The 24,444-nt window shown below is 39.0% G+C and overlaps 1 protein-coding gene across 3 annotated transcripts in view; it reads left to right on the plus strand.

Annotated features, from left to right (window-relative positions):
- VEPH1 (ventricular zone expressed PH domain containing 1) overlaps positions 1-17,693 on the plus strand; it is a 193,850-nt gene extending 176,157 nt beyond the window's left edge. For 2 of the 3 annotated variants that reach the window (XM_006090312.3, XM_006090313.3), the window contains exons 13-14: positions 13,026-13,162; positions 17,256-17,693. In XM_006090312.3, coding sequence (XP_006090374.1) covers positions 13,026-13,162; positions 17,256-17,492 — 374 coding nt within the window. In that variant the 3' untranslated portion in view covers positions 17,493-17,693. The remainder of the gene's footprint in view (positions 1-13,025; positions 13,163-17,255) is intronic. The other variant, XM_023755154.1, reaches the window with a different exon arrangement.
- The last annotated feature ends 6,751 nt before the right edge of the window (positions 17,694-24,444 follow it).

The following is a 24,444-nucleotide window of genomic DNA, read 5'->3' on the forward strand; positions in this document are numbered from 1 at the left end:
TCCCACCTTCTGAGAAACTCTATTGTATTGATTATCATTTCTCTCTCTCTAGTCAATTCTCCATACCAACTGAATCCTCCCTTTGGTTTTAAACACACTCAACTGGCTTACTCTCTCCTTTTTCTTCACCTGCTGCCTCTCTCTCACCTCCTCATTAAAGCCAAATGAGTTGCCAATGCTCAATCTCTGCACACCCTTGCCTCCTTCTCCTCCCGACTCAACCTCTCTCTGTCTGGCTGCTGAGCCATTATCTCTACGGCCATTAAAGTCCTGCAAGTCACCCATGAACTGTATATGTTTCAGTCCTTGTGTTACTTGCCTTGTTGCAGCATTCAACTCTGTTGACCATTTCCTCCTTCTTCAAACATTTTCTTCCTTGAACTTCTGTGACACACTCCTCTGCTCTCCCTCTGACTCTGTAGACACTTCTCAGCCTCCTTTCTAGGCCTGCCTTCCTCTCTCCAGCTATTCACTGTTAAAGCATCTCCCTCCTCCTTACTGTACACGCTATCCCCAGTCAATCCTACAGATCCTGCAGCTTACTAACCACTTCGATGAGACAACTCCCAACTGTGCATATGCAGTCCAGGCCTCCCTTGAACTCTAGATGTCCATCTACCATGGCCTACCACAACTAATGTTGTGGCCTCACCCCATAACAGAAAAACAGAATTTCCGGAGGATGAGGCCCAGAAATCAGGATTTTAAAAAGATTCCCAGGGGATTCTAATGTGCAGCCAACGTTGAGAACCACTGCCCTAGAGCAAGATGCCATCACCTCTTACCTAAAACAAAGGCAATAGCCTCCTAACTGAGCTAACCTGGACCCTATTGATCTCCCTCCCACACTCAGACAGAATGATTTCTTTAAAGCAAAAAGCTGATGGTGCCAGCCCATACACAAAACCTTACAATAACTCCCCACAGCTCTTATTTTGAAGACCAAACTCCATAACATGCCCCTCACATCCTCAAATGCAATGGTCTTTCCAAGCCTCAACTTACCCCATGCACTGTTCCTCTCTGCTCTGGTGGGAAGGACCTTCATTCCATTTCCCATACACACCCCACTCCTTCCTGACATCAGGCTTTTGTATGGGCTGTTTTTCTGCCCAGCGTGCTCATTCTCCCATCCTTGCCTCGTTCATTAACATAGATTTTAGCCTTCCCATTACAACTCAAATTCACTGCCATGGGGAGCCCTCAGGTACCTCCCTAACGAATACCTAGATCCTCAAAGCACCTAGGACCTTTGCTCATAACACTTATTACAGCTGCCATCTCATTCTTTTTAACGTGTGAGTGTTTGATGAATATGTATTTCCTCCAATAAATAGTAAGTTCTATGAAGGAAGCTCCCCTCATCCATCCATTCTCAATCCCTGGCACAATAAATATTTACCAAATAAGTGAATATCCAAAATTTGTATCTTCTCAGAAAGTTTTTAGGAAAATTTTTCTTATGCAAATGGTAACAAAATATAAATTTATGAATTCACAGTAATACATTTCAAGATAAAAAAATCATATTCATATGATGACATTTCCAGTGTACTTTGTGTGTCAAATGTATCCTTCATATAAACAATATCTTCTTAAATAAGTTATTTTCAAAGATATCATAACGTCATTTTATTTCACGGAGAGTAAGGTATTGTGGGTGTATGCATATAATCAAATACACACAGAGTATGATCGTGTATATGTCATACATAAACTTTCCAGTGCAGACATTGTAAAACTTCTGTTTATTGCCAAATGGTTCGAGGCCACAACCACAACAGATAGAACTTGTGTTAAATAATTCCATAAAAACATTATAGACAATGCCTTAGAATGCACAGGCAGGTGGGAAAATGGCTAACAACTTGTACAACCCAAACAAAATGACCCTCCTTATCACAGACCTGGTGCCAGTATGTCAGATCTGTGTTTTTCCATGTAAAGAAAGCTATATAATGCACAGGCAATGTGGGAAAGCACTCAACATTTTAAACTTTCTAAAATCCTAAAGCCAGATGTTGCCCATAATCCCTATCCATGAGATCATATCAATGGGATGACAACGTGGGACCAACATGGGAAATGTGTGTGCCGCCTTTTCTTATTCAAAGGTCAATTCTAAGATTGAACAATTATTTCCATTCATTTCCACCACTCCTGATCTTTTCCAATGGGTCCCTATCAGTCATTACTTGGTAAGTGTGTGCCAATCTTCTTTCATATCTTCTCATAAAAGCACAGAGGTGGCCAAGATTACTGCTCAGAACTACTGAAACTAAAAAGGTTACTTTCTTGGCAAGTGACTTTAGAATTTTTGTTTCACTGATGACACAGTAAATAAGCCAAATCCCATAAACATTGATTCTGAGCATTTTTTTCCCTGTAACTCTGTTGACTTAAGCCAAGAATATGTGTATGATCTTGTTCTACTACCTTATTTTTTAATTTCATGCAAAGGCCATAACAATTTTTTTCAAATATTTTTTAAATATATTTTTATTGATTTCAGAGAGGAAGGGAGAGGGAGAGAGAGATAGAAACATCAATGTTGAGAGAGTCATTGATCGGCTGCCTCCTGCATGCCCCCTACTAGGGATCGAGCCCACAACCCCGAGCATATCCCTTGATGGGAATTGAACCCTGGACCCTTTAGTCCCCAGGCTGAGGCTCTATCCACTGAGCAAAACCCACTAGGACAACAATTTTATTACCACCATTGGTTTTGCAGTTTTACTATTTTATATATTATATGATCAATTATTGTGATTTATCATGAGGCTTCCATCATATCCTAGAAGTTCCTAAGCTCCAGTATAATTGCCTGGGGATCTTGTTAAGAAGGGTGGATCCCTCACCATATCCAAAAATTGTGATTCAGGAGGTTTGGAGTGGTGCCTTGGAATGTGCCTTTTAATAAGCCAGCAGTTAATTCCAATGTAGGTGGCCCTCAGAACAGAGTTTGAAACCATTGCTCTACAGACTTACAAAATAGTAGTCCTGGGGCTTTTTAGATCAATATTTCAGTGATTGATAGAGAAGCCAAGGGAGCATATTACATTTTGATGGGCATGAAATGATCGAGAAAGGAAGCCATTCAATCACATGTAAAAGTGCCCTCAAAGGTCTGCTTTCAAATTGAGTTTGTCTGTAGTATTTTGGACCCACAGCATCTTGTAGGATGTTACAAAATCTATGCTTCCTCATTTATTCACTACTGACAAGGTATGGCACTCTAAAACACTGCCTGGATATTCATAACAAACATGCCATTCACTACGATCCTTAGTGATTTCAAAAACCACAGACGCTCAGTCTGCTAAATGTGGCTCCCATGACCTCCTCATTTAATAATGCTTCTATCCCTCTTTAAGCATATTCTCTGCAATCATAGTTGGCTTTATTACAACTGGCACACTCACACACAAATCAGTAAAACCATGGAAGGAAATTAAAGTAAATTTGAGACTCTCAATACATACAAAGAAATTCCCCACAGACTATATAGGAGTTGTAAGTCCCAGAAGCAGGGATTTCAGTGGGGGTGGGGGGAGTTAAGACATATTTTCTCTCAATTTTTATTTAAAAATTACGTATTTGATATTTATAACTTTTCTTTCAAGAATATGTCTTCTTCTGAAGGTATTTATCTTTGTCAGTAAAGAGTCTTTAAGAATTCAAATATCATAAATTAGATTCATGACAAGGTCAATTATGGGGTATTCATGCACAATGCAATACTTTCAAGCCAAAGTTGCATAAGTTGGAAAGTATACAGAAGTAATTTCTGAGTCGGAAAGTCAGTGTGCAATGTGAATAGTAGTTATGTGGGGGTCACCATCTACTGTCATAAGAACAAGAAGGAAATCTGGAGGAAAAGGGAGAACCACAGGTAGAGTGAAAAACATTCCCAATGCAGCCCAATCCATTATTGGGTTGGCTTGAAAATGGAAGTCTTGGTGAATAAAAGGACCAATTACTCAAAAACAGGAGCTTATCTCCTTTTGGGGAGCTTGAATTGCCTGTCACACCTTAAGTTCAAAGCCTGCAGTCCTTGAACCTTGAAAGGGTTCTTGTCTCACACTGTTCTCTCACTATGCCTAACACTTTCATGTATGTTCCCTTACATTCTAGATTGGAGGGAGAGAGATGGGTTTTATCCAAGAATCATGAGGATATGGTATTTTTAAAATCTAACTGTTCATCATTATAATAAAAGGATGAGGATGATCATTTTATGTTGATCATGATCATGATTAGAGTAGCACCTTTATGGTGCTTTCATATGCCTTTCATGATGGTGGTTGAAGTCCACTTGCGGTTACATGGCTCCAACTGCAAAGTTCAGGCTGAACTTCAGCCCCTACTCACCACCTTCGCTGTGTTCTCTACAGCAGTGAACAGCCTGCACAGCCATTCATGGTGGCCCTATTGTTAAACATGACAACTCTAGAGAGGAGGAGGCTAAAGCTCAGAGAAGTTAAATAACTTGCACAAGACCAGTCAGCTGTTAGGTGGCAGACTCTGGACTTCAACTGAACTAAAACTACAGGCCTCTACCAGAAAAATGTTTTTGGTGCAGCCCTATATGATCTATTGTAATAAGGACTAAACATGAATTAAAACAAACCATATTTCAATAAATTATAGTTGGATAAAGACATTCAGAATTGCAAGAAATCTTAGAACAAGGTAGAAACCTTGAATTGTTGAATTCTTATACTTCGTGTATAACTACAGAAATTATTATTTTTCATTACGCTACACTACAAAGTTTTAGGTTCCACTTCGCATGATGTCCAATGATCATGAGGATTGGTCTCCTGATTCTCACTCCTCATCCCTTGCTCTCAAGTCCCACCAAATTCCATCACATAGAATGAGTGATAATTCCTAAAATGCATTTGATGCCCCCTCTCTCAGCATTGACCCTTTGCATATGATTCCCCCCGCCCCCAGAATACCCTTCCTTCCTTTATGTTCAAAACTGCTACTTGTCCCTCATAGTTCAGCTCAGTCAAGATTGGTCCCAGGAGGTTTTCCTGCTTCCTACACCCCAGTTTAGAATACATGCCTCTCTTGTTTGTTCCAGTCCCCCTTATCTCTGGCTTTTGGGATACCAGCAGGAGATAAGAGAGAAAAGCCCGGCTGGAGTGGCTCAGTTGGTTGAGCATTGGCCCATGAACTGAAAGATCACTGGTTCAATTCCTGGGCAGGGTATATGCCTGGGTTGTGGGCTCGATCTCAGGTTGTGGGGCTGCAAGAGACACCTAATTGATGCTTCTCTCTCCCTCTGCCTTCCTCTCTCTCTAAAATCAATAAAAACATATTTTAAATAAATGAATAAAATAAAAGCATGTCCTGACGGGGGGGGGGCGGGATTTAAAAATAATAATTTTGAAAATAGAAAAGAGAGAGAAGGAGAAGAGTGAGGCCCAGCTTCCTCTCTGCTTGGTCACTGCAGGTTGACTGTGCCCTCCACCCATGGCCACAGCTCCTGTCAGGCAGCACCCTCCACCCAGGTCTGCCTCTGGGTGCTAATTGTCCTCTCCCTTTTCCTCTTTAGGCAAATGATTGTTGATTATGCCTCCTCATAGGTTCTGGGCCCAGAGTAGCATGGTGCTTTTCCTATATATTTTCCACATCTATGCAAATAGTCTCTTTATTAACTCACCATAATTACCAACCTGAGGTGCCATCTATCTCCTGCCAGGATCCTGCATGGAACATAGCTGATAACATCTGGTAGCTGTGCTGACTGGACCTTCACAGGTCTTGGGCCCCTCCATCCTTGAAAAAGCAAGGTCCTCCCTCATGGGGCTTCAGAAGAACTTTTAAATAAAGCCCAGTATGACCTCCCCATGACCATTTGATACCCAGTCTCTTCCTGGATCTTGCATCTAGGAATTATGAATCACCCTCATATCCTCAGCCTTCAGTTCATCACTGTGCCCCAACACAACTGCTTTATGACTTACTTGTGAGTTCATTCATTCTTCCAGCTTCTTTAGGTGTTTTTGTTCTTTTTCATGTGCTTTCCCTCACATATCCTTCTTGTTACCTCAGTCCTTTTCTGCGCTCTTCCTAGAATATGCTTTCTCCCTTCTTCAGCAGGGGCCTGGCTCTCATGTTACCTCCTCACAGCTAGAAGTAGAATTTCCTTTCTCCAAGTGCTATAATGCTTGGCTTTTACTTCTCCAGTGGCATTCACCAGACTCTATATTGAGCTGGAGAATTTGTAAAATACTTTATCTCCACAAGATGATAAATTCAAGCTCCCGCTAAGCTGGGCTTTATTACCCCTCAGATCCAAACACAGTGCCTTACAGCTTATCTGTGCCCAAAAGTATGCATAAGATGATTGGGTGGTTGAGAGATAAATAGATGCCTATTCTTTATTGCTTTATTCCTCCTGTAGTGGGGTTTCTGAGCTTTAAGGTAGCTGTTTGATATTATTTCATTCTTATTCACCAACTTCATGTTGAGTAAGATTAACACCTTCAAAATTCATCTTTTATCAACATAAATATTTTCAACACTTGGTGCACAAAAGAAATACAAGTACTGTATAAACATGTGCATTAGCATTCTGAAAGACTTTTATGTTGAGAAACATGATAACAGCTTGAGTTCCAATAGCACTAAAGAATTCAGTTTAATATTCCATAGTTCTTTCAGCCAACTGATAATTAAGGAAAGGAACAGATCCAGCTTGGTAGAGAATGTCTTGGCCAAATTGTGGTGCTTTGAATGGAATAATGTGCTAATTGACAAGTGAGAAAATATTTAAATATCCTGTATGCATTACCTGCAAACAAGGTAGTTTTAAACACATACTCATTCCCTCATAGTCTCATTCTACATCGTATTTTTCAAATGAAATATGATCATCCTTAGAAAGAATTAGTTCCATGTTTTAGGCATGAAGAGACTGTAATATCATATGAGAATTATTGCTTACAAAGGACGTGCTATGGGCAATAGACCTATTAAAATGACTCATGGTCAGTCATGCATATGCTAGACAAATTGAAAAAAATTAAGACATGAGATAGCAGCTGGAAAAAATTTTAAGTCTTTCTTTTTTTGACTCTTGAAACTATTTTTTAAGTTAATCCTACAGCTACAAATAACCTGGCTTTTGCAGAAGTATCTAAACCTAATTCTGATGCCTAAATTAGAGCCCTCACATGTAGCTATGTGAGAGTTCCTAAAACCCTTTCCACAGACTTTTAAGTCTTTGCTTAGCAGTATTTCTCTATAGTCCTTCTTCTTTTGTTCTCAAGTAAGACTATCGTTTTGTCTTGAGTCCTTCGCTGTCATTATGGCCGTGCGGGTATGTGGGCATAATAACCCACCCTTACCTTGTCTCAAACAACTCCTTCAACTACTTTGCCAAGTGCTCCTCACAAACTGTTGACACATACTCCTCAAGTGAAACATTTGGTCCTGCCTTGAGGAGAAATACTTGTAGCTAATCTCCTATGTGCCTAAATATTACCTAAATCAATCATGGTTTCAAATTGGCTCAGGTCTCATGGTTATCTCAAATGCTTCTTTGAGTAAATATGGAAAACTAAGACAGGAAAAATGTCCTGTTAGTAAATGACATTGCCTTAAATTATCTTCCCATGAAAACCATGGAAGAAAGCAATGTGATTACAAATTGTGAAGTAAAGTCTTTAATAAAAGTAGTGACAGGGGGTGGGGGAGTGCTCTGCCACCTACCTAGTGTCCTCACATAAATTTCTTTGTTTTGACTTCGATCTCTCAACATTCTTGTTAAGCGGGAGAGAGCTATTATTATTTCCTCATTGTTGATCAGAAAACTGTAGTTGAGAAGACTCAAATCTAACTCTTCTGAAATTTTATTTTAAAGTCCTTGAATATTACAATTAAGTCAGCAAATTTTTTTTCTAGTTTGAAAGCATGAAAATGGTGTTAATTTTTTTTTTAATCTAGCCCTATCCAGTTTTGCTCAGTGGATGAGCATTGGCCTATGGACTGAAGGGTCCCAGGTTGGATTCCAGTCAAGGGCACATTCCTGGGTTGTGGGCTGGATCCCCAGTGTGGGGCATGCGGGAGGCAGCCAATCAATGATTCTCTCTCATCATGGATGATTCTCTCTCTCTCCCTCTCCCTTCCTCTCTGAAATCAATAAAATATAGATAGATAGATAGATAGATAGATAGATAGATAGATAGATAGATAGATAGATTTTTAATTTAAGCTATTTTCCTCCTCTTGGATCGGCTCTTGGACCTTTCCTTCCTCTTCCCAGAAAGGCCACTGTGCCCTTCATTCTGCCTCAACAGCACCCTGTGAGTAAACACTCATTGAACACACAGCCCAGGCGGACACTGTGTGAGGCAGCTCCTGCTCTTGGGAAAGCATAGCACCTGGAGAAGGCCTGTGTCCTAAGTGCTCCACCTGAGGTGACTTTACCTGAAGTAGGACCAGAAGTAACTGCAGAGAGGCTGCACAAAGGAAGCTCCTTGTTTATGAAAAATTTAAATTTGCAAAGAATATTACTAGCTTCAAGAATGGTCTAAGTCAGATGATGCAAATACTAGTAAAACAAAGCAGAACATAAATCATTTTTTCTTTAATTCTAATTGTTTAAAGTATTACACAAGTCTGCTTTTTCTCCCATTGACCTCTCCCCCCAACTCCCACCTGCCCCCCCCCCCAGCACATGCCCTCACCCCGCTAGTGTCTGTGTCCATTGGTTATGCTCATATGCAGGCATACAAGTCCTTGGTTGATCTCTTACCCACCCTCCCCCTGTCTTTCCTCTTAGGTTGGATGGTCTATTTGATACTTGTATGACTCGGGTTCTATTTTGTTCATCAGTTTATGTTTTTCATTATTCCACAAATAAGTGAGATTATGTGTTATTTATCTTTCTCCAACTGGCTTATTTCACTTAGCATAATGCTCTCCAGGTCCATCCATGCTGTTGCAAATGATGAGAGTTCTTTTTTACAGCAGCATAGTATTCCATGGTGTAGATGTACCACTGTTTTTTAACCCACTCATCTGCTGATGGGCACTTAGGCTGTTTCCAAATCTTAGCTATTGTAAAGTGTGCTGCTATGAACATAGGAGTGCATATATCCTTTCTGATTGGATAAAATATATCTGAGTCTCAGGATATATTCCTAGAAGTGGGGTCACTGGGTCAAATGGAAGTTCCATTTATAATTTTTTGAGGAAACTCCATACTGTTTTCCAAAGTGGCTGCACCAGTCTGCATTCCCACCAGCAGTGAAGAAGGGTTTCTCCACATCCTCTCCAGCACTTGTTGTTTGTTGATTTGTTGGTGATAGCCATTCTGACAGGTGTGAGATGGTACCTCATTGTCATTTTTACTAGTATTTGCATCTCTCAGATGATTAGTTATTTTGAGCATGTTTTCATATGTCTCTCAGCCTGCTGTATGTCCACTTTCAAAAAGTGTCTATTTAGGTCCTTTGCCCATTGTTTGATTGATTGTTGATCTTCCTTTTGTTAAGATGTATGAGTTCCATATAAATTTTGGAAATTAAACCCTTATTGGAGATAACATTGGCAAATATGTTCTCCCATGCAGTGGGCTTTCTTGTTGTTTTGTTGATGGTTTCTTTTGCTGTGCAGAAACTTTTTTTTTAGTACTTTAACACTAGCTAGGTTCTTTTTTAAACTTTTATTTATTTATTTATTTATTTTTATTGATTAAGTTATTAAATATGTGTCCTTATCCCCACGTTACCCCCTATCCCAGAAACTTTTTATTTTGATGTAGTCCCATTTGTTTATTTCCTCCTTAGTTTCCATTGTCCTAGGAGCTGTATCAGTAAAAATATTGCTACAATATATGTCTGATATTTTGCTGCCTGTGATTCTTCTAAGATTTTTATGGTTTCCCATCTTACGTTTAAGTCCTTTATCCATTTTGAGTTTATTTTTGTGCATGATGTAAGTTGGTGGTCTAGTTTCATTTTTTTTTCCATGTATCTGTCCAATTTTCCCAAAACCATTTATTGAAGAGACTGTCTTGACTCCATTGTATGCTCTTGCCTCCTTTGTCAAATATTAACTGAGCATAGTGGTTTGGAACAATTTCTGGGTTCTCTATTCTATTCCATTGGTCTATATGTCTGTTCTTGTGCCAGTACCAGGCAGTTTTGAGAACAGTGGCTTTGTAATATAGCTTGATATCTGGTATTGTGAACCCTCCAACTTTGTTCTTCTTTCTCGGGATTGCTGTGGCTATTCAGGGTCTTTTTTTATTCCAGATGAATTTTTGGAGAGTTTGTTCTAGGTCTGTGAAATGTGCCATTGGTATTTTAATGGGTATTGCATTGAATCTATAGATTACTTTGGGTAGTATAGACATTTTAGTGATGTTGATTCTACCAATCCATGAACATGGTATATTCTTCCATTGTTTATGTCTTCCTTTATCTCTTTTTTCAGTGTCTTGTAGCTTTCTGAGTGCAGGTCTTTTACCTCCTTAGTTAACTTTATTCCTAGGTATCTTAATTTTTTTGTTGCAGTGGTAAATGGGATTTTTTTTAGTTTCTCTTTCTGTGAGCTCATTATTGGTATATAAGAAAACCATAAATTTCTGGGTGTTAATTTTGTATCCTGCTACATTGGCAAATTCATTTATTAAGTCTAGTTGTTTTTTGATGGAGTCAAAAAACATAGGGTTTTCTATGTACAATATCATGTCATCTACGAATAATGACAGTTTTACTTCTTTTCCAATTTGGATGCCTTTTATTTCTTCTTGTCTGATCACTATAGCTAGCACTTCCAGTACTATGTCAAACAGGAGTGGTGAAAGTGGGCATCCCTGTCTTGTTCCTGTTCTTGGGGAAAATGGTTTTAGTTTTTGCCCATTGAGTATGATGTTGGCTGTAGGTTTGTTATATAAGGCTTTTATTAGGTTGAGGTATGATCCTTCTATTCCCACTTTGCTGAGAGTTTTTATCAAGAAAGGGTGTTGGATTTTGTCAAATGCTCTTTCTACATCAATTGATATGATTATGTGATTTTTATCTCTCAATTTATTTATGTGATATATCATGTTTATTGATTTGTGGATATTGTACCATCCTTGCATCCACAAATCATTTTCTTGATGTGACTGTCAATACTTCCTGGGTTCCTGCTTTCCCTGGTCTCTGTTATGCACAATACTAACCACCGTGAAGTTTCTCAGAGGATGGGAGACGCTTCTCAACACTGATGTCTCAGATCAAATGTCACCTGGAATGTCCAAGCTCTTTTCTGATAAATTAAACGCATATGCACCAACCCCAAGTCAATCACTCTCTATTCTATTTTTATCATATATATTTGATATGTATTTTCCATTTATAGCCTTAATTTGGGATTGACAATGAAACATCCAATTGAATACTTTTCAGACAAGGAACAATGCCAAACTAGCCTCATTAGAACTTTGTGAAAGCTACATACTTCATTATTCTTACTTTGAAAATGCAGTCAAGATGAACAAATCTTCCTCTGAGATACTTATTTGATCTAAATTAGGAAAGGGAAATGGTAGGGTAGGAAAGATATGGTCAAACAGGCATTGTCCAAATTTCCAAGTGATAGAAAATATGTCATTCCTTTCAAATTGCTGTGAAAATTGAACATAAATCAATAGAAGTAAATTTTGTCATACTCCCCAGAAATTAAATGTTTTTATATAAATTTAAGAAGTGAACTTAATGTAATTATTAAAAGAAATTAAATTCCTCCATTCAACATCTAACCTTCTGACATGATAACACATCTTCTAATTCTATGATTATGTGTAATAATAATGTAATGATAAACACTATACTTCAATGTCTAATTAATCCGTTCAGTCAACACATATTTATAGACTTCCTGTTATTTGCCAGGCACTGTGTTAAAAGCCTGGTGATACAACAGTGAACAAAGCAGGGACACTGCCCTCGGGAGCTTTCAGTTGGATGGGGGAAAAAGACATTCATTAGATCAGTGGTTCTCAACCTGTGGGTCGCTACCCCTTTGGGGGTCGAATGACCCTTTCACAGGGGTCGCCTAAGACCATTGGAAAACACATATATAATTACATATTGTTTTTGTGATTAATCACTATGCTTTAATTATGTTCAATTTGTAACAATGAAAATACATCCTGCATATCAGATATTTACATTATGATTCATAACAGTAGCAAAATTACAGTTATGAAGTAGCAACGAAAATAATTTTATGGTTGGGGTCACCACAACATGAGGAACTGTATTAAAGGGTCACAGCATTAGGAAGGTTGAGAACCACTGCATTAGATAAACACCACTAACCATCTACAGATGATGATGCCTGCTATAAAAGAATCATGCCAGATGCTATGGGAACATATAACAGGCAAAGCCACTCTGGTCTGGGTTTTGGGAAGGTCTACCAAAGGAAGCAACATTGGAGTTGAAACATGCATTATTGGTTGTTAACTAGGCAAAGATGGGAGTGTGGAGGGTGAAGAGAGAGTGTGTGGGTTCCAGAGAGTGGAAATATCCTGTTCAAAAGAACTGGGTAAATTTGCCTTTGCAGCTGTTATGGCTTTTAGGAAAACATGTCTTTTTGGAGTAGTGTGTTGACTTTTGCTGCCAAATAGCTAAATATATGTGTTTTGTGATTATTTATGAAGTTATATTTCTCAGCGGTTCATGTGAACAGAATATCATGAAACAAAGTAGTTACGAAGCACAGAAAGCTGGCTATCTGGATCAACCTTAGAAACTGCTAACCAGATGCTCTTTTTGTGAACCATATTTCTTTTGAAAATCTCTATGAGGTCTTTCAACACTTTCCCATCATCTAAACTGTGCATCCTTTCAGGGACAAAGGGAGAAAGGTTAACCAAATTCATAATTTATCAGCCCACTTTCCAAATATGCTTTACTGGGTTCTGGTTCCCTGGACAATTCTGACTTTTGATCACTTGCCAAATAACTAATGGAAAATAAATGGCTTGATCAGTCTGTTACCTTCAACAGTTGTAAATCAAGACGGCCAGCCTCTCATAGAAGGGAAACTTAAAGAGAAGCAAGTCAGATGGAAGTTCATCAAAAGGTGGAAAACCCGTTACTTCACACTGGCTGGAAACCAACTTCTGTTTCAAAAAGGAAAGTCTGTAAGTTCCTCTGCTGTTTATTACACCTGCATTTTTAAAGTCTTGATTTCCACCAACCAGCTAGGTAGGCATTTTGTCTTGGGTTGAATATCAGTATTTTTTTTCCTTCTCCGTTTTACAATTTTACAGTATTATTTTATTACCATGTTCCTTTCACTGCCCATTCTGTTCATTTCTATGTTAGTTGGTTCACTGTCCCTCTTCATTTTATTATGGGAGCTGTTTTTTGTTGACTTAAGTTTTTAGAAGATAAACTGCTCTTGACTGGAACACCATGCCTTTTGTTTCCCTGCAGATCACCTACGTACATCTATGGCTCATCATATTGACTGATTTCTTTTATAGTTACAGGTTTTATTTAGAAGTGGGGACTGAAGGAAGGGGAACCATAGACAGGGAGGAAGAAAAAAAGGCTGGTCTATTTTAAATTACTTTTGAAATCACCAAAGTTTAATTTGATTAGAAAAAAATGCTATCTTTCATTCAGTGAATGAATAAAATGGGATTCTAAAAGAATTAATAAATATTCATTTAATAGAATTTTCCATCTGAACAAGGATGCTGAGTAAATATCTGTATTCTGAATTTTCAGGGGGAAACCTATTAACAATGTAAAGTTTTCCCCTTCTTTTCAAATCAGATTTATTATCCTTCAATTCTACTCAATCAGGATCAGGGAAATAAAATCTTGACCTACTTCTTGGTTACATTGAAAAATAATAATAATGATGATGATAATAATAGCAGCTCATCAGAGCTCACCACATGCCACACTGGATTACCTCAAATAATCCTTTGAGGTCAGCACTCTTATTATTGCCCTTTTACAGAAGGGGAAACAAGGCTCAAAGAGATGGTTGGCTTGACCAAAGATAGAGCCAGTAAGGTAAAGAGGGTAAAATTGGAGTCAGGCTTGGGCAGTATGACACCAAACATGTTCTTAAGTGAGCACTTAGTCCTGCTTCCCTGTACACTTAAACACAGAGCCAGTGGCAAAGCAAACTGCGTCTGAATTAATTAATGAAAGGTCTTAAATTACTTAAAAATACAATGCACTGAGAACATATGCACTATATTTTTAGAGTGTTCATTATAAAATTTATTTATTACCCAAGAGAATCAAATATGGTGTATCTGAATTTCACAAATTCTGGTCAGTACTTTTTCAATCTATAAAACCTCATGTTAACTTTTTGAGTAAAAAAAAAAAGACTTTGATGACACCTATTCTGAACTCATGTTACTTTCTTCATTTGTATGTATTATAAAATATACAGATGGATTTTTTTGTGGCTGAAGATCTTTTTAAAAGGAAGTATAGTGTGTGCTCAATCCAGTGGTTCTCAACCTTCCTAATGCCGCAACCCTTTGATACAGTTCCTCATGTTGTGGTGACCCCCAATTTCATTGTTACAAATTGAACATAATTAAAGCATAGTGATTAATCACAAAAACAATATATAATTATATATGTGTTTTCCGGTGGTCTTAGGCAACCCCTGTGAAAGGGTCGTTCGACCCCCAAAGGGCTTGCGACCCACAGGTTGAGAACTGCTGATTTAGACAGTTATTAGAGGTTTAAAGAAACATTATTTTTTTTAGTATAGGTTCACATTTAAAGTGTTAAAAATGGCCATCTGAATTTCCTGTTTTCATATAAAAAGGCAGGAATAGAAGTAAAATGTAGTGATTTATCAGATCCCTTGAGTCAAAGCAGAGTCAGTGCATAAGAGTGTTTTTTCTGAACTCAAATAATGACCTTTATCCTTCTTGATTCAGAGCTTTTTAATAAAGTTTAGAGAATGAGCTATTTTATAGTTGGCTAAATTGTTTGACATCTTTATCGGGAAATAATGGTTTAACATTCCAGAAACCTGACAAAACATATGGCTCAAATATTGGGAAATAGTATAAGGACCACAGCAAAATCTCCTTCATCCCCAGGGACACAGTAACCTAGCAGTGGTCAGCAGTCTAGCCACATCGTAAAGGCCCTTTCTTGTAAATGAGAAAAAATGTGCATTTTAAACTAAAAGATTATAGTGTTACTTTCTATTGTTAAGATCTCTGCCAACCAGCTCCAGGGGTGGGCAAACTTTTTGACTCGAGGGCCACAATGGGTTCTTAAACTGGACCGGAGGGCCGGAACAAAAGCATGGATGGAGTGTTTGTGTGAACTAATATAAATTCAAAGTAAACATCATTACATAAAAGGGTACGGTCTTTTTTTTTTTTTAGTTTTATTCATTTCAAACGGGCCGGATCCGGCCCACAGGCCGTAGGTTGCCCACGGCTGACAATGGTGTCCTTTAACTTCCTGGCCATTTCTATCTTGGTTAATTCACTGTCCTTCTTGAAATAACTATGATAACATCTTTTTTTATCATTTCATTTATCAGTCTCTGTACTGTAGGCTAACCCAAAGAAATACAATTTTATTATCTTCAGATACTGTAAACCACAGTAAGCTGACAAATATTGTCTAGTGCAGATATTTTCCAAGTTTAACTTAGATAGCCCCTAAAAGAATTCAGAAAGATCTATATTACCTATAGTATTTTAAGGTGTATCAACACTTTAATCATAAGTTTAAACAGTTGCACAAACTGTAATTTCTGTTGAATTATAAGCATTTTCATTTTAAAATAAAAATATCACATATTTTCTTTAAATGTAACCACTGAAATAAAATACCATAGCAATTTGACACCTAACACTATCCATTTAAAAATTACATAAATTAGTTCTTCTTTAATAAAAATGTTTACATTGTGTCACTTTTCCTTGAAATCATTTTTTTAAAATATATTTTATTGATTTTTTACAGAGAGGAAGGGAGAGAGATAGAGAGTTAGAAACATCGATGAGAGAGAAACATCGACCAGCTGCCTCCTGCAGTCTCTAAATACTAAGGTTTTATATTTTTCTCTTTTAAAAAATTACATCACTTATGAAAAGCCATAAGTATACCGACACTCTATCCACTGAGCCAAACCAGTTTCGGCGAAATCATATTTTTGTTTTACCCCTCCCACAGCATTTCACTGTAATGACCCTATCATTTTTCATTGCAATAAAACTATGTATGTAAATTGAAATTTAATTTTAATTTCTTGTGACCATCAGTCTCTAAATACTAAGGTTTTATATTTTTCTCTTTTAAAAAATTACATCACTTATGAAAAGCCATAAGTATAATATCAAATGTATTATTAGATTACTAGTTATTAAACATTAAAAAGTGAAATGCTATTGGAAATGCATCACTTAATCAACAATCGGGATTATTGTTACTTTGTTTGAAGGATGCTTCCCTGACATTAATATTCTGTATTGCTTTTTAAAATTTGTTTGATGCTCTTGAGATTTTTCCAAGTTGCATAATACACCATGGAAAGTTTGGGATGAGTGAGAAGGGTATCTTTTCATTGCAAAGTGGAAGAAGGGTGACTGTACAGGAGAGGTGGGAAAGGGGAATTGACAAGATCCTCAACCACAGGTACATTCTCCAGGAGACAAAATGGAGTTAAAGACCTGAAATTGCTTTAAACAAGTATCTGACCCCTTAAAACTATTCATGCTAGCAGACAAATGACGCTTCCAACGTTCCACAGAGTTTCAAAAACAGTTTGATCTACTTTAACACTGAAACCCTTTTTATTCTATGAATACCCCTTCCTCAGATATAGCACAAAGTAAAATTAAATTCCATGCTTCCCAAATTATCTTAAATTCTGAGTTAATGGTACTCCAAATTGTACTGTTATGTTTTGCTCTATTAATGAAGTTTTAATATTAATAGAAAATGACATAAAATCAAAGAAATATGAATTAAGCATTTTCCCCAATCCCAAGGTAGAATTTCTAGAAATTAGCTATCTTGTGCCAATTTATGATACGATAACAAAGGGCCAATTGTTCACTCCTTTCTTGTTCTAACGACCCTTTGAGGCAATGGCGCCCCAAATAACAAAGGCCTTGAGCCATATGAAGTGAAAGGATTCTGATCCTCTTGGAAAATCCTCCAGTAGCCAGAGATCTTTCCATGTTCTGGGAGCCAGCTCATGTGTTTTACTTCCCATGTGCATTTCAGAAAGACGATCCTGATGACTCACCAATAGAACTCAGCAAAGTACAGAGCGTGAAGGTTGTGGCCAGAAAACGCAGGGACCGCTCTCTCCCTCGGGCTTTTGAAATCTTCACAGACAATAAAACCTATGTTTTCAAGGCCAAGGATGAGAAGAACGCAGAAGAGTGGCTCCAGTGCATCAATGTGGCAGTTGCCCAAGCAAAAGAGAGAGAAAGTCGAGAGGTGACCACATATCTGTAGGGACTCGCAAGCCGACCTCACACTGACTGTGTACAATGGCATTATCACTGCCAATGTAAAAAAAAAGATAAATTCGCAGAGTCATGTGTTTTTTACTAAATACCAGTGGAACAGTTTTTCCTCAGAAGCAGTACCCAAAAGCGGCAGGATTCCTAGCACATCTTACATCCTAATGGCATTTGCATTAACTTCAGGACATTTGTGTAAGCTAGGATAAGCATAGGAAACCATTTTCTCCAGCCCCAAATTCTGTGCCACTCCCATTTACACTTGAGATTTTGGGTTTTGCCATTAACCATATGCTTTTTTTTAAAGAATTAAGCTGTGGGAAGCAGAATTCTGGGATAACTCCCGATGACCCACACCCGGTATAACCTTCTCCCCTTGAGTGTGGTAGAACCTGCAACTTGCTTCTAACTAATGGAATATGGCAAAAGAGATAGACTGGTCTCTCTCCTGATTATGTGACATTCTATGGCAAGGGTAAAGAGATTTTGCAGATATAATGAAGGTCCTTAATCGGCTGACTTTGAGGTCATCAAAAGCATATGATGGTGGGTGAGCCTGACGGAATCAGATGAGCCCTTTAAAAGCAAGTCAGAGACTCTCTTTCACTGGCCTGGAATAAGCAAGCTGCTATGAGTCCTGCAGCTTCAAGGAAATGAACTTTGCCAGCAACCAGTGAGACTGGAAGAGGATCCCCAACCTCGTGTAAGAGCCCAGCCACCTTGACTGCACTTTGACCACAGCTTTGCAAACCCTGAGCAGAGGACCCAGCTGAGCCATGCTTGGACTCCTGACCCACGGAAACTTCGAGATAATAAATATGTGCTTTTTTAAGTTGCTAACTGTGTAGTGATTTGTTATGTAGCAGTAGATCACTAATACAAAAGCAAACTTGGGCTATACATAAAGGATCAATTTTTCCTAGAAATTTACTAACCGTGTGATTTAGCATAGAAACCCGGAGAAAAATTACAAGTAGTTGATACCCTTAATTCATCCTTGACCACTGCTAACTCACTAGGATGGGAAATAGAAAAGAGGCCAATTGAGGAAGGAAACGATTCACTTTTAACATATAAACTTTGAGGTATTGTGAGACACAGAAGTTATTACAAGTGTGACATGGAGTTCTGGAGGTCAAAAGTTGGCCTTGTTGTATATATGGATGGTCACTGAACATGTGGAATTAGATGAAAGTACTCAGGGTGAGCAAGACAAAAGACCTTCTAAGGCAGTGGTTCTCAACCTTCTGGCCCTTTAAATACAGTTACTCATGTTGTGACCCAACCATAAAATTATTTTCGTTGTTACTTCATAACTGTAATGTTGCTACTGTTATGAATCGTAATGTAAATATCTGATATGCAGGATGGTCTTAGGCGACCCCTGTGAAAGGGTCATTCGACCGCCAAAGGGGTCGCGACCCACAGGTTGAGAACCGCTGTTCTAAGGGCTACCTGAAAGTTTTCAGAAGTGATGAAAAAGGACTAAACTCCTTTGTGCCATAGCAATTTATGGAGCAGCTACCAAGCAACAGGTACCATGCTTGGCCTGGAAAGACAAAAATAAAGACTCAACTCCTCCACTCAAGGAACGTACAATATAGTGGAAGAGACAGATGTTTACAACAAACACTGAAATGCTCTATGGCAAGTACCTTGACAGAGGTTTGGGAGAACACAGGAGAAGGCACCACAGCAATTGACTTTGAACTCAGCGTGGGCTCCCTCCCTGTTTCCCAGAGTTGTCAAATAATGAGTTTGCCTTAAGGAACTATTCAGAGTGTTGCTGGCAGACACAGAGCAAATAGTCAGTAGAGGGAACCACCTTGCAAAGGCAAAGGAGAGAGAGGGAACATGGTCCATTTGCAAAACAGCAACTCCTTACCTTGGATTGGAACATATGGGGCCTTCTGGGAATGGTGCAGGATGATGCTGGCTTCCCTGCAGGGCCAAGGCATAAAGGGCTTGGTTCCATGCTAAGGATCTTGAACTTTGTCCTTAAGATAATGAAGCACCATTAAAAGGTTTTAAGAAGAGAGAAATCATTTTGATAGTGGTATAGAGAAAGGGATATTGGATATTATAGCAGGGAGGTGATCTGGGAGGTTCTTAGGTGTTTAGGACCTAGACCAATGTAGTAGCTGGGAGACAGAGGGAAATGAAAGTGCAGGAAAAATACTGAACCAGTGAAATGGACAGGATACTGATGGATTGGATAGAGCTGGGATGTCAGAATGTGGAGGAGTCTCTGATGACCCCTAATGCTTTCTTCGGAAACATAATGAAGATGGCAGTGTTCACTGAGAGAAAAAATTTCCAAGCAACAGCTTAATAGGTGGGCCCATGGCAAATTAAATTTTACTGTGTACATTCAGAGTATAGACAAGTGATTTACCTTGGACTAGAGTAGTTATGGCGAACCTATGACACATGTGTCAGAGGTGACACACGAACTCATTTTTTTGGTTGATTTTTCTGTTAAATGGCATTTAAATATATAAAATAAATATCAAAAATATAAGTCTTTGTTTTACTATGGTTGCAAATATCAAAAAATTTCTACATGTGACACGGCACCAGAGTTAAGTTAGGGTTTTTCAAAATGCTGACACACTGAGCTCAAAAGGTTCGCCATCACTGGACTAGAGGGACACCCCCTTTTATGGAGCTGGATAAGAAAAGGTGTGAGAGCAGGTATAGCTGTAAATGATTCTCTAAATATTATTTTAAACTCTACAAGCTTGTGCAGGAGGCAACCAACACATCGATTGGTTGTCTCCTGCACAGGCCCTGGGCCTGGGGCAGGGAGGAGCCTGCAACCAAGGTACATGCCCTTGACCGGAATCAAACCCAGGACCCTTTGGTCCACAGGCCAATGCTCTATCCACTGAGCAAAACCGGCTAGGGTTACCAGCTCTTTCTTAAGAGTCAGTGAGTAACTCTAGCTAGTTTGATTAAGAAACACTGGTAACTGATGAATGGAAATAAAATATTAAGTGACACTGCATTACTTATTAATAATTTAAATGCCAATCATGTGCTCGAATCTTTCATAGCAGAGATTACAGTAAAACGCTGGTTCCGTGCTGATTCTGTTTTCACTAAATGCTTGTCCTCAGAAAGACGAGAATGGCCCTACCAGCTCAATTTGGAGGAAAATAATTATCTTTGCTGCTTGTTACAATGTCCTTGTTACTTAATTAATGAAATGCCTCTAGTTTATAACACAATTCTCAAAGCCTTGGAACCAGATCTAAAGAGAAGTAAATGTATGAGGAGTAAGCAATCTTCTTTCTGGTTTCATTCCATGATGCAGTGATTCCAAATGCAGTCAAATTCTCCTGGGTTCCGAATCACATGAGGAATTTCAGAATCCTCAGCTCCCCACTGATATTTCTGGCACTTCCACTCTTGCTGCCGGCTAGCTCACCACAGACTGGCCTTTCCCAAGAGGGCAGCCATTCCTGCTCCTGATCTAAGAAGAAACCACATTTCTAAACATGTCTAAACCTTTAAAACTGTTGGTATGAATACAATTATAAGCATGGACAGAAATTCAAGTGGTTTTCATTTTTTACTTCATTTTGACTCTTTTTCCCACCCAAATAGCCATGGAAAATAGTAAATGTTTATGTGTGAGAATCTCATGATTATTTCTTGAGAACCTGCAGTTGGTAAAAAGAAATGCTCAATGCTTTTTTTAATACAGTGGGGCCTTGACTTACGAGTGTCCCGACTAACAAGTTTTTTGAGATACCAGCTGTCTCTCGGCCGATTTTTTGCATTGAGTTGATAGAGTAATTTGAGTTAACGAGCTTCTTAACAAGCTCGGTCTCGGAACCAATTAAACTCGTAAGTCAAGGTCCCACTGTACTAGGTTTTCTAGAAAATCCTTAGCTGGTGATGTTGAGGGACATTTATTGGATCATCTTCAATTTATCGCCTTTGAATTGAAGATGGTCCTTTGGGGCCAATTGAGTATGGCTTATTCTCAGGCATAAGAAAAGATTATCTGGTTGAAAAGCATTTTCCATTTTAGGAAACAATTGTGAGGTGATGTGAGAGACTATGTGAGCTGAATTCAAGGTGCACTGAAGAGAAGTAAACACCAAAAATGCCCTCATCAGGATTTCCAGTCCCCAAAATCTAACTCAGTTTTCAGATGAAAAACAAAGAAAAACCCAATATGTCATCTTGTGTATAGACATCTTGGTGCCATTCCTCCCCAAAGATTCTTCTAAAAGATAGAGGGGTTGGATCCAGATGGTCCCACCATCGCATCACTTCCTGCCAGGCTTGTGTGGATCAGAAATTCCCAGAAGCAGGGGCTGCAGGCAGAGGTCCTCCCACCTCTGATGTGCAGTTTGTTAGATGGGTAGGCACAGGGCTGGGCCCAGGTGGCTCTGCACTTGGTCCTTGGTGGGTGTAGGTGCAAATGCATGCTCTTGCTCAGACAGGGCAGGGCTGTGTAGACAGCTCAGCTCCCTCTGGAAACGGCCTCAGGACAGTGTTTTCAGAACATGTTATCAGATATAAATTTAAAACAACTAAAATAATAAAAAGGAAAAAAAATATACCTTCAAAAAAAAAAAAGACAGAGGGGTTGGCAAATCAGGGAGATTTCTACCAGGACAGTGGAGTCTAGAGAAAGAGGTACAGGCTCTGGGCATGGATACATGAGAATTCAAGTCCTAACTCTACCAAAACCAAAGCACCAATCTGAGCAAAATGCTCAGCTCTCACCTCCAGGTTGGGATGAGATGGAACAGAATTGGTGTGAGGCTTAAATGTCATGTGAAAGCACCTGCAGAGAACCTTTAACTGAATAGGTGCTTGATAATGACACTCCACTAAGGAAGGGAAAATCCTACCAATGAAATTACGATGTGATGCCTTAATAATGTCCAATGAGCAGTGCTTTACTTCAAAATGTCTTTTATCTGTTATCTGAGGGACCTGGCAGTTGCTTCTGACTTTAGGTACTTTGTGTGGTGTGTGATAGGCAATTCTTTTGTATCCATTTCAGCAACAAAATGAAGCATGGATTTATCCACAGGGTGATGTGTTTCTTTCTCAGGTAAAGCATTTAATGGTTGCTTTGCATCACCGCATGGAACTGTAGACATTCCTCTAATAACAGCTCTTGGACTCACTAGGTCCCATTTCATCCCCAACCTCTGTTTCTGTACTTTTCTGTGTACATGATAACTTTATTTTTTCGAAGGCAAGTCATATAATTTTTTAAGACCTACTAAACATCAACTAGCACATGTGGTGTCGACCATGCACATGACTCAATTGAAGTCACAACACAAAGCACTAGCACCAAGCTTGAGTGACAGCTAGTCACGGTCATTCCTGGTGGGTGACAATTGTAAGACTCATCCCGAATTCAGAACTGTTAAAATATGGGAGGAAAAATGTAAATAAATGAGCAGAAGTATTAATTTAAGAGTTCCACAGGAGTTTGTTTCACAGTAATCAAAACTGTAATGTAAAAGTTTTTGTGCACATTAAAGCATATGGCAAATGCGAGAAATTTTTTAATCTATTAAAATGGTTACAATGCTCCTAAATGCACCCATTCTTAAAAGTATGAGATTGGCCAAAAAAATCAGTGGTATGAATTAATCCAAGTCAAAGGCCTGAGAACCAGCTGTAAGTCCTAGAGTTCAAAAACCGAGAACTGGGAGTTCTGGTGTTCCAGGGCAGAAGAAGATGGACATCCCAGCTCAAGAAGAAAGGAAGAATTTGCACTTCCTTCACCTTTGTGTTCCATTCCGCCCCCAGTGGATTGGATACTGTCCACCCACCACTGGTGACAGTAGATGTCTTTACTCAGTCTACTGAGTCCAATGCCAACCTCTTCCAGATTCACCCTCATGGACACACCAAGAAATAATGTTTTACCAGCTCTCTAGGCATCCCTTAGTTCAGTCAAATTGACACATAAAATTAACCATCACACCCTCTATTTTGATGGAAATAAAATGACTAATGTCCACATATAAGCCATGTTTCTGATGCCTGTGCACCCCCTTGCTGTGCTCCCCTTTATCCAAGTCCCCTTCCCTGGCAGGGAAGTTAGATAGGGAATGGGCCAAGATGGCAGGGGTGAGGGTGGAGGGCATGTGGTGTATCTTTCACCCACTGTCACAGACTGGGGAGCCTGGAGGTGAAGTTGGGATGGTGTCTGAGGAGGAATTCCATACCAAGAAGGAGCAGCATTTCCATAAGAGGCCCTCAAGGTCAACCATACCAGAGACAACAGCAGGGAAGCAAGAACTGGAGCCACGTTGGAAGCTGGGGGACCAGGAAAGAGAGAGGAGTAGAGCCAAGTAGGTGGAACAGGTAGTGGGATGAATAAAATTTATAGGAGCAGGACAATTCCCAAGGTTATGTTTTCTCAGATACCTGCCTAGGTGAGAAGGGTGCTGATGAAACAGGTTCACACAATCGTGTGTGTGCTTCTGTTACCAGGTTGCACAAGGCCCTCATCATGTACGAGGAGGAATAGGTGAGCAGCCCTGGCCGAGGCCTTGGCTCCTGGGTCCTATCATGAGGACCCCAGCCTTGCAGAGCACCTTTGATACTGACATTCTTCTCATTCCACACCCCCCATCCAGAACATATTGAATGTGTTTTCTTCAAAGAAAATCTATCTGGGGTTAAGGGAAGGGGAGATAGATATCCTGGAACTTTCTTGTGAATTTTTTTGTAGCATGATAATCAGACACATTGTGTTTACATAGTTCCTTACGCTTTGGTGGACGAACTTTTTCAAAATTTGCATTGAATAGAAAGAAAATGTTTCATCTGTTTTTCAACCAATGAACTGATTAGAATTCACTTCATACTTAGAACCTAGAAAAGTAATAAAGTACTCAAATAATGTGAAAATGTAAAGTATTCAAACAGATGACAGACTCATTTCTTCATAGGAA

The sequence above is a fragment of the Myotis lucifugus genome, unplaced genomic scaffold (assembly GCF_000147115.1).
Source record: "Myotis lucifugus unplaced genomic scaffold, Myoluc2.0 scaffold_70, whole genome shotgun sequence".
Lineage (NCBI taxonomy): Eukaryota > Metazoa > Chordata > Mammalia > Chiroptera > Vespertilionidae > Myotis > Myotis lucifugus.